General features: G+C 36.6%; 1 protein-coding gene across 2 annotated transcripts; it reads right to left on the bottom strand.

Annotated features, from left to right (window-relative positions):
- Positions 1-554: 554 nt before the first annotated feature.
- Positions 555-13401, bottom strand: LOC140958830 (uncharacterized). Of its 2 annotated transcripts, none has more exons than XM_073416399.1 (28): positions 13224-13401; positions 12924-13095; positions 12697-12809; positions 12269-12385; positions 11903-12049; positions 11458-11811; positions 11206-11354; positions 10920-11041; positions 10717-10808; positions 9988-10222; positions 9805-9862; positions 9153-9301; positions 8972-9042; positions 8711-8884; positions 8467-8538; positions 7319-7420; positions 7154-7243; positions 6396-6471; positions 6179-6272; positions 6028-6097; positions 5769-5948; positions 5063-5185; positions 4888-4971; positions 2004-2188; positions 1778-1916; positions 1639-1698; positions 1143-1247; positions 555-1057 (listed from the first exon to the last, which is right to left on the bottom strand). In XM_073416399.1, the coding sequence occupies exons 1-28, from the start codon at positions 13323-13325 to the stop codon at positions 944-946; spliced, it is 3549 nt and encodes a 1182-aa protein (XP_073272500.1). In that variant the 5' UTR covers positions 13326-13401; the 3' UTR covers positions 555-943. The 2 variants fall into 2 exon arrangements, 1 of the variants encoding a protein (XP_073272500.1); XR_012171841.1 differs by lacking the exon at positions 555-1057 and adding an exon at positions 1435-1558 and having other exon boundaries at positions 1170-1247.
- Positions 13402-14245: the final 844 nt, after the last annotated feature.

Genomic DNA, 14245 nt, shown 5'->3' on the forward strand with positions numbered 1-14245 from the left:
AATATGAGGATACGTATGTTCAAGATTTGAAAACATAGAAAGTTAATAGATCATTTTTTTTACGAGAATTTTTTAACAATCACGAGAGCTTTTTAACAATAGTTGGATTTCACAAATGTGAAATTAAATCTTGCGTGGAGTAAATGCTTAAGCATCTGACATTTAAAAAAATTGAAAATAGTGACAGAAGGGAGCTTTTTTCCACTTCGCACAATTTGAATGCCGAATCGTCAGTGTCAAAACATAAGGTTTTGACTTTGGCCAACACTGAAGCATCCCAGCAGTCCACCTCAAAATTTTATACTGTGCTACTCGAATGTAAGGTTTTGATTTTGGCCAACACTGAAGCATCCCCACGAGGACAGTTGAAATCAAGGTCCATACCAAATGTAGAACCGAGTATCACAGACATATAAAGGTACATCTAACAATACCTTGCATTTTTTAAAATATACATAAATTCAGGTCATGCAGTACTCCACTGGCAGGACAGGCAAACACCAGCTAGAGAAATGAACTCAAAACTACAGTCTACAACTCCAGCTGACAGGAGGAAATGAAAGAGACTACGTTTTCTTATTAGTACAAGTTAGCAACAACTAAAACAATGAAAGGGTGACAATAAATATATACGCACAAGATCCGACTAATTCTTGCGCTGTCGCAACAAATTAAAACTGAATCCTGCCCGACATTTTCTATTTGACAGAAGAGGGAGATGGGGTACAAAACAAAGCCAGAGCAGCCACAATTTTCACTCGGGGAGGCTATTCTAACCTTAAATCATCTCATAAATTAGAACACGAGCGTACGATAGAAACCTATACTTCATTGTACAATGCTGTGAATTTTCTCATGCATATCCAATGGAGAAGTTGGATTTGGAATGGGTGGAGAAGACGGGCAACGAGAAGGGAAGAACAAATTGTCCATATGCAAACCTTTACATGAAGTAGCTGAGGGATTTCTTCCGTCTCGAGCCTCCTTCACCATAAAGTTCATTCCACTGATGAAGCTCTGTCATGTTTATCGACTCCGACGAAACACTTGCACAGACCTAGGTCGAATGAAAAATAGATAAATTTAGAACAAGGGACAAGTAGGTGATAGAAAGTAACAGATTTCATGTGATTTTTTCTCACCCTTTCGTGAGCAAATCTGAAGTCATCTATATTTAGGGGGCGAATATCAGCACTCCCACTTAAAGCTGGTGGAATCCTCCCTTCAGCAAGAGCAGCGGCTTGCTCCTGATATTTACCATAACAGTTAGATGAGGATAGAAGTTCCAAAAAAGAAAAAAAACAAATGTAATCTCTTCAGAAAACCTACTTGATAACATCTCTGTGACAAACATTTTCTCCAATATAGGAATGGTAAAGGAAGAAACAAAGCCACCAGAATATATCAAGAATAAGATGATTGATACAAATTTACCTTGATTTTCCCACAAATAATTCAATCAGATGATATAATAAAGGAAACATGCTAAAAAGCTCGGGATGGCCATTTACAAGAATGACAGCCCCGACAAGTCATGATTTGTGCGGCACACTTGCAACTGTAAAAACCGGAAACGGAAAATAGATGCCACTCAGTTTAATTTTCCAATCTACGTGATATAAATTAAGGAGAAGATACCTTTTTCTCTTTTTCCAAAATCTCTCTAATTGGGCGATGTGCAGCTGTGACACACAAATTCTGAAACAAAACACAGAAGTTAACTTGAGTAGAGCTCTGCACCTACAAACAATTCACAACTTAAGCCTTAAGACCCAACCTTCAGATCACTTCCAGAATAACCATCTGTCATACTTGCTACTGAATCCAAATCCATGTCAGCAGACAAGTCCTCTTTAGCTAGTATCACTCTTAGGATTTTTGCTCTATTAGCAGCATCTGGTAAGTTGACCATCAATCTATAGACAACACAATATAAGTGCAATCATCAAACATTTTGTGTTCAAGATCAAACTTCTTGAAGACATTTTTGCTCTTGTTTTTACCTACGTGGCAGCCGCCTTATTACAGCTTCATCTAGGTCAAAAGGCCTGTTTGTTGCAGCAAGTACCAAAACACGCTCTGTGTCTTTTGTTCGCAGCCCATCCCAATTCACCATGAACTCATTTTTCATTTTACGCATGGCTTCGTGCTCTCCAGGGTTTTCCCTTCGCCCCAGCATGCTATCTACCTACAAAAGAAGGAAAAAGCACAGCAGTCAGGCTAAACGCTAATATGTCTTGTGAGCTCAGGCCTCAGATGGGGCTTGGTTTTGACAGAATTTTAAGCAGCTCAAACACAACATTCGGTCGAGCTCAAGTCCCCGCTTTCAGCACCCAACTAATCGAGCTCGAGTTATGATAATCTTCATATTTTTGTCATAATATTTTATCTTACCCTGAATTTATCACTAATATCAACAATCAAAAACTTAATGAAAAGACAAGAATTTTAGACAGTACGCCGTCCAACTCCGATTTCAAGCACAAGCTCTGGCTCAATTACTACTTGATCCAACTCAAGCTAGAATTGTTAATATATGTGTGGAGCCTAATTATTTATTTAAGGGTATTTTAGATATTTCGACCGTATTAATGTAGCCTTTATATTATTTATATCTGGTGGTAGTCGTCATTGGGTTAGAATTCACATACACAAAGAAAGAGAGTGACAAGAAAATATATATGAGATGAGACATGTTTTTGTAAAAAAATTCTATTTTGTTTCTTAGTTTCATTGTAGTGGAAATTTACAGCGGTGACAAGTGGACATAGCTCACATTGAGAGTGTACCACTATAAATCTTGTGTGTCCTTATATTAATCTTTCGTCTTCTTTGTCGCTTTCGGTAATTAAAACTGGACCATAGTTCCTAACAACTAGTATCAGAGCACGTGAGGTTGAATTTGAAAGCAATGCTAGCGAATAAGGTTTGACATATGGGATTGGAAAATTTGATGGCAACGGTTTTGCTTCTGGAGGATGCAAATCGAAGCATATATGTATGGTAAAAAACTGCATCAACTGCTTGCAGGGAAGAAATAAAAAAAGTTGTCAAACGATAAACGAAATTTCCTTGATAGACAGGTGTTGGGTGTTATTCGATCGACATTGTCGAAGAACGTGACGGTAGCAAGCGTATAAAGCAAAATTGGCGGTGAAAAGTTTTCAGCAGAAAGAAGAAGTCGATTACACCGAGATTTTCTCTACGATGGTTAAACTAACCACAATCAGAACTATTCTTGAGTTAGTGGCGCAAGAAAATTTGCATCTTCAGAAAGGTGATTTGAAAGGAAGAAATTTATATGCAGCAGCCACGAGGTTTGATGTAAAAGAAAATGAGAAAATAGTGTGCAAACTTCAAAAGAGTTTGTACGATTTGAAATAAGTGTTGTGACAGTGGTATAAAAGGTTTGACAATCTTATGAGCAGTAATGGTTTTTTGAGATGTCAGGTAGATCACTGTTGTTACATAAAAAGGTTTGATAGATCTCATATCATTTTACTACTATATGTTATTGATAAGTTGAAAAAGGAAATGTATGAAGAGCTTGCAATGAACGATTTGATTATGCAAAACAAATCGTCGGGAGGAAGAATATGTGAAGAAAGTGCTTCGCGGATTTTACACGGATAGAGCAAAGCCAATGAACATACCTTTAGCTGATCACTTTCGTATATCCAAGGATAAGTCACCTTTGTGTAAGGAGCGAGCCTACACGGAGAAGGTACCATATGATTATGTTATTGGTTGCCTCATGCATTCAATGATATGTAGTAGACCAGACATAACACGTGCGGTGGAAGTTGTAAGCCGATTTATGAGTAATCCAAGAAACAGTATTGGGAGGCGCTGGAATTAATTCTCAGATATTTGAGCGGCGCTGAAGATTCCGCTTGCTTAAAAAAATCGGAGTGGCTTGCATGGTTATGTTGATACCGACATGGCTATGTAAAAAGAGTACTAATGGATTTGTCTACTCTCACGGTGGTATTACAAGGTTTCGAAATTGCAAAAGATAGTTACACTTTCTACAACTGAGGCATAGTATGTTGCAGAAACAGAGGCTAGTAAATAAATGATCCGGTTGTCTTTTTTGGAAGAGTTGGGTCAGAGATATGAAAAAAGTTTGTTAGATTGTGACAGTATTAGTGCAATTCATTTGCAAAGAATCTTATTTATCATGTTAGGCCAAAGCATATATAGGTTCCATATCAGCTCATAAAATCAGCGTGCATGATGGAATTCAAACTCTTGAGAAGATTGAAGTAAGTCGTAACCCAACTGATATGTTGACGAAGATTGTGATAGTTGAAAAATTGGAGTTATCTGCAACTTTAATTGGACTTCTCTACCGAGAAATGAGCCACGCTGCAGGTGGAAACAGTTGATGATGGTGGATTAGTCTCCAAGTAGGAGATTTTTAATACATGTGTGGAGTCTAATTATTTATTTAAGGGTATTTTATGTATTTTGCACAAATTAATGTAACCCTGATAATATTTATATCTGTTGGTAGATGTCATTGTGTTATAATTCACATACACAAAGAAAGACGTATAGTGACAAGAATATACTTCTGAGAGAGGACATGTTCCTGTAAGAAAATTATATTTGTTTTCTTGGTTTCATTATAGTGGCAATGTGCAACGGAGATAAGTGGACATAGTTCTCACATCGACACTTAACCACAATAAATCTTGTATGTTCTTGTGTTCAGTTTTCGTTTTTTTTATCGCTTCCGGTAATTAAAACTGGGACCATAATTCTTAACAAGAATAACAAATTTTTTGGGTGCTTAAGCTCTAGTTGGCTCGACTGCACCCCAAGCGCATAATGTAGAAGATAGCAAGGAGAAAACACATCATAATATAGAGTGAAATGGCATACTTCATCAACAAATATAACACTTGGAGCGATTTTGCTGGCCAGTGAGAAGACAGCCTTGACATATTTCTCACCCTCACCAAACCACTGCAAATACAAAGAACGGTGGTGCAACATGAGAACATTATGACATCAGCAAAATCTTATAAAAGTGAAGTTGAGCCTTTTATAGAATAACCTTTGACGTTATGCTGGACATTGAAATGTTAATGAAGTTAGCACCAGCTTCAGTGGCCACAGCTTTAGCAAGCATGGTTTTTCCTGTTCCAGGGGGCCCAAATAAAAGTATACCCTTGCAAGGCTGCATGAGAGAATAGATTTGGAGGTTCTTAACACAAAGCGTGCAAGCTAGCCACAATAATACTTAAATATCCAACCAGTCGGGTACTGCCAAAAAAGACTAAATCTCAGAGTGAACTTGAATGCACATTGGTAGATTGAAAGACATCTCATCTTAATTTAAATGAGTACAGGATTATGAGCAATTGTGAGAACGTAGTTTAAAGAAATCATTTTTATGAGGTGATAAACAAAACAAGCAAAATTACAATCTTTCATCCTTATCAAGGAAAATTCTGAACAAAAAGAGATATTTATTCTAAACGAAAAAAAATTCTGAACAAAATGGAAGGGAAAATAGTACCATGATTGGCACAGAAAATAGTCCCACTAACCACAAAAAGGGGTCTCATGTATTTACAACAAGGAGAAGTTACAAGATACATAGGAAAGGTGATATAATAATTCAAGAAAAACGAAAACAAACTCAACGGAAACGGTTACTGAAAATAGTAAATATTGTGGAAATACACACTAGTTCCTTCGCCCAAAATCTCTTTCTCGCATCAAGGGAACAATCCCATTAAAAGGAATAAAAATGTCACCTTGGTGAGTTGACCCTTGCAGAAAAGTTCTGGCCTCTGTAAAGGAAGCATCACCAACTCCTTCAACGTGTCTTTCACATTTTCCAGTGCTCCTATATCATCAAATGTCACTCCAATATCACTGGGTGGGATTACATCTGCTAGAAGCCTCTTCTCGAATTCATTTTCAGTGACAACATCCTGGGAAAATTCAAATTGAAGATACGCATATTCACAAATCAACCACAAATGAGTGTGGTGTCAAGCAACGAAGTATCACCTTGAGGGACTTCTTTAGATTCTTGACTTCATTCATTATGGATTGTAAAATTCCAATGCCATATTGAATGCTGCAACAAGAGTGTCTTTTTAGTTTAATTCTGACTATTGATCGATATTTTGCAAAATAGAAAGTGGCTTCTTTCCATTACCTCTCTGTAGATAAAACAAGTCTAGCATCTGCTTCAGCTTTAGGGTTCGTCATCAAATGATAGCTTAAAGCCCATCCAACAACCTTTTCCGCACCTTCGAAACATTACAAAAACTATGTCATCTTCTCATGTTCACAAGTTCTATATCATTTCACATGGAAATCATAAAGTAAAACAAAGCTAATATCTGACAAAGATGTGCAAAAGAAACACATACTCTCATTTGTAAGTGATTGATCTTCGATGCTTAAAGTTTCTAATCCATCACACCCCAAACCATTACGGTTTAGGACCTGTATATTAAAATACAAAGCAAAAGTCAAATGAAATGGCTGCCTCGTACTGCAAAGCTGGTTTCAGTTGGAATGATAAGAGAATGATTCTTGAATAATCAAGCCTTATCAGTATGCAAAGCCCATCACTTTAGTGAAACTTGCATGGCGTACTGTCATCACTGATAATAACCAACATTCACTAAAATATCCTTCTTCACATTTTAATTATATGAATGAACACACACATCCCATCTTTCCCTCTTATCTCCAATGAAACTGCACGGGAATGAAGTTAAAAACAACAAGCACAAATGCCAGAGAATAAGCGGAGACCAATTCACAATTTTTTTTTCAACTATTTTTTGGGTGGAAAAAGTGCTAATCTTAATTCTTAAATCTTGTAATCGCCGGTCACTCACCGTATAAGTGCGGGTGTTAACGTACTCTGCCTCTTTGTGCGTTCAGGTTAGATATTCAATTTAATGAGGGCAGGTTACTATAATTTGTATCATTTCTATTATAAACATCGAAAAAGTATGAATGGTGATATATAAAGAAGAAACTACATATGTTCATCAAAAGGAGATCTGCCTCATGAGTAGTTCTAGTGCCAAGTGTAATCAAAATATTTGCAAGCATGTAACAATCATAGATAAATGAAAATTACGTGGGTCGCTTTCATGATGAAAAGAAAACTCACAGTTCGTAAATTATACAAATTTGCTTTCACTTTCAGGGTTTCAGAATCTTGATCTAATTGACGCTTCCAACTAACCAGATGATCTTCATCCTGAGATGTTGATCAGCATCATTATGCCATTTAGTTTGCCAAAATAATTATGAAAAAGGAATTCCCGCAACAAACCTGAGGCAAGTGAATTGTTACTTTATTAGGAAATAGTTTGGACAAAAGCTTAGTTGCCTTGGTAACATCCTTAGCTCTATCATTCAGCCTCCCAAAACTATCCTGGCATAATCAAGTCCGCATCATATGAGGGCAGTAAAACATGATGTGATGAATTGAGAATTCTGAGAGCTGGTACGCTATTCCATAACACAAGAAATAATCTTTATCTGGAACAATGTTAGCCACCTAAACACAAGAAACTAGGATATACCAGCTATAAAATGAGAACCAACAAAGAAAAAATCATGAGCAGGAGTACTTTTCATAACAAAGAATAATTCATTCAAGGTAATCCCGAGATGAAAAGTTAATATTGAGTAATTATTGTAGGACTTTAAATTACACAATTTATTATTGCTTCCTTTCTTGGTAGTTTATAGGTTCCGTTTTTAGAGGAGTTGGTCAGCCTGACTCAATAGGTAGCTCAAAGTTCAAGTCAAGGTGCACCGGCTTAAATCCTCAAACTGCTGCTGTAAAGCTTTAAAAATCCCATAACAATGGGCTCTAATCCAATTTGTCACTCCTGCATTTTCAATCTTGTTATAGGACAATAGATTAGAGACTTCTCAACATCAGGAATGCTCCTTTTCTTGTTGTAATTCTCTTTGTTGGCATTAGCTGTTTAAAGGGGAGTAGTTATAGTTCCTTCAAGAAGGAGTTGATAGTCTAGCTAATTGTATCTGTGCACCCTCATGTGCATGCATAAATACATACATATACATGCACATATAATTCAAGAATTTGCTAGCGTCATTTACTGACCAGTACATGAGAGGTTTGAATTAAAGGGAAAAAAACACAATTTTTATATCTTACATTGTTCATAATCTAGCTTGAAGATATATAAGAATGTTTGTTACAAATAAGGATGATGGATACATAACTTCATTAAGATAGAAGAGTTTCAAGGTAAGCATAAAGCCCATATAAATGTAAGACAGCTTGAAAATGCTAGAAAGGTTGTAAAATAAGACAGACTAGCAAAGCCCTAACTTTCTGAGGCACAAATACATGCTTCATGGCTAAAGATGAAACAGATTGTATCCTCCTAAACAACACAATAATACAAAGACAATCTAGATAGTAATTTATCAATAGATTCTTACAGGGAAAGTCAAGTCAAGCAACGCAGTCTGGTGGCTGCCGAACTTCGTGAAAAGCAAACCGCCAGGTTGAGACTGCAGAAGAGAAAACTGGATTTACAATGAATCCCAAAGTATATGTATTGAGATTTTGACTTATACTTAATGTCAATAGTCTATTTATGTCAACCCATGCAGCTTGATCAGAATAATCAATGAAGCAGAATATGTAAAGAATGTATACGGATGGATATGTCAAGATTTCTACCTTTTCCTTAGAATTGTCAGGTTGAATGTGTGTTCCGATAACTACAACATTATCGGGGAGCTTCTCAAGCTTGTTCTTAAAAATAGCATATGATTCTGAACTTCCTGCCATGGACTTCTCCGCATCTTTCATAAACAAAATGAAAGGGGAATCCCTGCTCTCTTCAAATACAGTCTAGCGAATGGGAAGAATAAAATTGGGTGATATTAAGTAACCATTTCAATGTAAACCTGTTGATTTTAAACAGAAAGGCAATCACACCTCAAACATAGTGTTAATAAATAACTTGTCCATATCCTCAATGCCAGAGGTATCCAAGCGAAGTTCATTGGCTATATGGAAAAAAAGAATATTGTATGTGTGAGGAATAACGCAAACTCTGAATTTCATATAGTACAAAGCTAAAAGAAATAAAGTAGAGATTTTATCAAGCCGGAATCACCATGGCAGAAGAATCCATGATCATTATCACAAAGACCTCCAAAATCAACCCCATCTGCAACGAGTCTGTCAAATCTTACACCAATTTTTGACAGAGGGTTATCTTCAAAAGACAAGAGAACCTTCCCTCGCATTCCAGGAGTTGGTCCCCTAAAAGTCGAGATAAAAAGGTGTTATTTCATAACAACTCATACACATCAGAACAATTCGAACTTTTTGGTAAATAAGGCGCAGAAAAATGCAAACCATGGTGAAATCTAAGTTAGAGAAGACATGTATACAGGACCGTAACATTTAAAATTGCATGCTACATTCGAGATCTTATATTAAAAACAAGTCATACTGAGTGAGAACTAATGAGCATATTGGGCATGTAAGGTTTACCCAAATATATATGGTCTAATTGTACAATCACTTCATAATTATTGTTCTCGATGACAGAAAACAATGAAATTTTCAAATCAAACACCCAATGAAGGGCCCATTTGTATTCCCCATTTAATATTATGAGAGCTCTGTGATTCGCGACCAGTTACCACCAGAGGAAATCTCATTCTACCAGAAGCCAATAAGCCAAATCAAGTAATAAATACCAAATTGTTTCTATGACACAAGGACTGTAAAGAAAGTAAGGCATGGGATATTGTTATTACCTAGTAGAATTTGAATATACTCCACCAGTCGGTACACCAATGAATTTAACTCTGTCGCCTAAATCAATTTGCAACAATCAGACACAAGGGATCAGAAATAAAAGAAATTATGACAAGGGTTGTTCCAAAACTAGACTGCGAGCAGACAAACAATTAAACCACACTAATTACAATGCTGCTCACCTAATTTGATAGTAGAGTTCTTAGCAGCATTCACTGAATTGGGTATGGCATCAGTTTCCATTTTCAACGAGTCAGAGCCAAGTGGAGAACTCAGTGAATTAGTGATGTATGCTTCCCCAGATGTAAGTCCAATGTCTTTACCAAACACAGTAGATCTAGAAACTTCGTTGCTCGTATTGCACACTTTTTCTGCATTGACTCCCTCTTTCAGAGTCTCAGCATCCTTGGAAGAACCCTAAAACAAATGGATAATCCATATATGACACTGCATCTGTTTATTATATTTTAGCCTATTTATTAGATATTTAAAAATATGGTTCAATACTTCAATAATAAGAATCAAAAGACCAATAAACAGCTTCATAACCTAAAAAATGACGTTCATCCTACTTCAAATAGCTATTTTCACATGCATTCCTAGAAAAACTGTTCTATAAAATTTGTGGGTTTCATTTTTTGTTTGAAAAATTAAATAAGGGAGAAAGATAACCTGGAGAGACACTTTCTTAATCAATTACTATGCAAGAAAAAAACTAAAAGATGCAGTTATTAGAACACCATTACAAGTATAGGTTTTTCTTCTTTTTTTTTCTATTTTCATTTTTGGGTTTAAAGTATAAGCATAAACAAGTACCAGATGCCAATTTTATTTACCAAAACATAGAAAACACAATAAATCAAAACAGGGAACACGTCTAATCAATGAAATTGAAATGGTCAATAACTTACTCCCAAAAATAAATGGCTGTCAAAGATCAGCAATTTAGCCCCAAAAAAATGAGCTAACGCCTTTGACAACATTTCTTGGTAGATATTAGACCCTGAAAATACAAGTAAAAATATATTGCATGCTTTAAATTAAATCTTTTGAAACAACATAAAGAAGATTGGCCTACTGGTTAACAAATACTAATGTGAAACTAATTGGAGACCTGCAGGACCAGAAAGCAAAATTCTCGGATTCAGAGTAGGAAGCTCGGATGTAAATTTAACTTGATCCTTGTGCTTCAGGTGTATATACGAAGCCGCAACTAGAACATTTTTTGTATTCTCACTGCAAGTTGATTAAATATGTGAGTATTAATAATTCTTAGATAAAATGTTTTTTTTATGCTTACTATAAAGTCTATGCCAGATAATCAATAGAAGATGATGGGGTGAATATAGACTCCAGTTTCAAATCCTCAAAAATTTCGAATTAAAGTTGCATAGCACTACCACAAATAGTATGGGAAATTATCAAATGTAACTTCTAGCTGTCTCCCACGTAGAATCGATGCAATTATGCTTTCTCTAAATGCTGAAGTTCGTGTGCACATGCCAGATACTGATGCCAGAATCGGATCCCTAACCCAGTCTCTTTCATCCTGTCACACAAAAGTTTTGTCTAATCCTAAGTCATGATAAATCTAATAACATGAAATTTCATAGTGAAAGAAAATGTTCAGCTTGGCCGCTATTGCTTCTTGCCTCTAAGCCAGGTTCTATACTGTCATCAAACTTGTTGGCAGCGACAACATCAACAGCTGCTTCACTCCCTAAGTTTGTAGCTGAGTTAACTTCTTGGCCATCAAGCTCATCCTCATTAACAGTGGGGGAGGAAGGTGGTTCACTCACTCTGTAATTTTTACCACTGGCCTGAGATGCAGGCTTAAGCCGTGATAAATCTTGCCGCGGGTTAGAAAGGGATGCCAAAATTGAAGCACCAGCCACAGCAGATGCATCTCCTGCTCGTCTTTCAACATGAATCAGCTTTCCTACATTAGCCTGAACATCTGGTGAGGGCCTCTTGATTATGTGTTCATAAGGTAGCCGCTGGAAAATCTATATGGATACACATTGAGGACTCCACGTGAAATAATGTGAATTAGAAAAGAAAATAAATAATAATTGTTAAAAAATACATCGAGGATACATATGCATGGGTTCCAAGAAAGCCGAAAACCACTTCATCCCCTGAATTGAGATCACAACTAGAATTTTTCTTGATTGTTTTACCATTCACTAGCACACATGCTTTGCTTCCCCGACTCTCAAGTACCGCAACAGGTTTATCATCACGCTGATCATTTTCCACAAAAAAAAATAAGCAAAAAAAGAAAATTGAAGATACCAAATGCCTCAGAATATTTCACACACACATTGCAAGTGAAGAACCGCAAGTAGGGCCATATATTTTAGCAATGCAGGTATCATCTTCATTTAGAGAAACAGATACAAAAGAAAATAATTTAAAGACGAAAAATCATTCCATTTTTTGAGTTTTGTTTAGAAGCATTACCTGGGTGAGTCTTATTGAACACAAGATTGCACTGATGGTTTGATCACGGATCAACAGATTCGCCTGTTTGCTTGAGCCAACTAAGAAATTGGTTGTGTACATGGAAACGGTTGGGTTCTGCAAACAGACACATTGCTATTATTCAATCATTCCCTTTAATTTGAAATCCCTAAATATTTCATAATTATCAGATGATAAAAATAGTATCTTCAGCTTTGTCCAAGGGACAAACTTCAATTAACGTACACCAAGAACTCCACTCATAAGAGATTAAAAATAATAAAGACTGAAAAAAGAAAAGACAGAAATCATCTGAGGGATTACGTGAGAGGTCTAACCACTTTACCAAATTCAAAAAATGCAGTCCAAGAACTCCAGTTCATACCAAGCAATTTAAAAAGAATACAGTTTAAAGGGAAAAAAGTCACCAGAGAGGATTGGGTGAGAAGGCGGCACCAAGGCGTGGTTGTTTCGAAACCTAGATGTTGCTTCCACGAAGTGAACGAGCTCCTCGGCTTATCCGCTACAGCTGCCACAGCTCCTGAATTTCGAAAAATCACAGAAAATTCCCCAAATTTCAACATTCTACATACATGCAACAAAATCTGAAAGTAAGTTTCCCCAAAACTTAAACAAATAATTCACATATACTAGCCTTCAGCAACCACATGAGTGGAAACCGAGACGGACATAGCTGGAACGGTGGCCGCCTGGCGTTCGGCCGGATCAGTGGAGCTTATTTCCCTAGGATTCCCGGCCGGCTCCAACTCTGCTACCTTCCAATTATCATCATTCGTACTATTATTTTTTTTACTGCTGCTCTCACCCTACTCCAAAAGGCCAAAAATCATTCAAAATCAATTCCACACGGAATAATCGAGCAATAACAAAATAACAGCTAATCTTGCCCAGCTCAAACATAAAAAATCAGAAAGAGAAAGTAACAGAAAAGTACCTTCTGACGTTTCGGAGAAGAAGGCTTGTTGTTATCGTCGGACCCTGAAGATGATCTCTTGTTATTCGACGGCAGAGATCCACTTCGCCGGGTCGACACCATCTCCGCTGCCTCTCTTCTTGAATGCGATATCGTTATAGAGTTTGTGTACGATACACACACACACACACACACACACACACACTGTGAATATATATCTATATATGCAAGTTTTGGGGTCAAACAGTAAAAATTTATTGATGGGATGAGGAAGACAAATACTAGAACAGTTAGGTGCAATTGCAAACGAAGAGTGTGAGGCTTTTATAGGTGGGTAAATTGGGTGCTTACGTTAGCTGGATTGTCTGCATGCCACTAAATTACGCTGTGGAGTCCGAGGGAGAAGGTGAGGTGGTGTGAGATACTTGATTTATCAAAAGTTCCTATATATATCCGTATAAACAGGAACAATTTTCTCAAAAAATCATTTTTTTAAAAAAAAAAGTGTATTTTCTACATGGAATAAATGAATTTGAATAATTTGTTTTATTATATATCATTGTCCGCTAGTCGTTTTATCAAAAGTTGTACAATTCAAATTTTTTAAAATGTATAACAGCTCAAGTATCATGTTTCGATCGGTCAACCCAACATATTATCTAAAGTTAAATAAAGTTAGTTAAAATTTACTAAACCAATTGTTGAATGTTTTTAATGCTTCAAAAGAATATGAAGAAACACACATTCAATTGTTTTATGTGTCAGGGGAGGAGTTGAGAAGCCTGAAAGGGCGCCTCAGTACCCCATATGCGGCCTGGAACAATCTAAGCCACAGGGAAGGCGTCGAAGCGTCCCCATTGTGCCTTGGAATTTTTCTAGGTCCATGTAAGAAGCGTCTAGGCATTTGATGGAGCTGATTGACAACAGATGTGAGTTTTTCATGATACATTGCATCCAAATGGTGTCCCTTGATGGTTTTCATCTAAATTTTGGATGAAGGGATGTATCATTGTTGAAAAAACATGTCTTTACATATTGATATT

This window comes from Primulina huaijiensis, chromosome 15, assembly GCF_012295235.1.
Source record: "Primulina huaijiensis isolate GDHJ02 chromosome 15, ASM1229523v2, whole genome shotgun sequence".
NCBI classification, from domain to species: domain Eukaryota; kingdom Viridiplantae; phylum Streptophyta; class Magnoliopsida; order Lamiales; family Gesneriaceae; genus Primulina; species Primulina huaijiensis.

Coding starts and splice junctions, on each gene's coding strand:
- LOC140958830 (XM_073416399.1), bottom strand. CDS start 13,325: ATGGTGTCGACCCGGCGAAGTGGATCTCTGCCGTCGAATAACAAGAGA. Junction 10,223..10,716: donor ACAGCCATTTATTTTTGGGA/GTAAGTTATTGA, acceptor CATTTGTTTTAG/GGTTCTTCCAAGGATGCTGA. Junction 6,098..6,178: donor CTTGTTTTATCTACAGAGAG/GTAATGGAAAGA, acceptor CTCTTGTTGCAG/CATTCAATATGGCATTGGAA.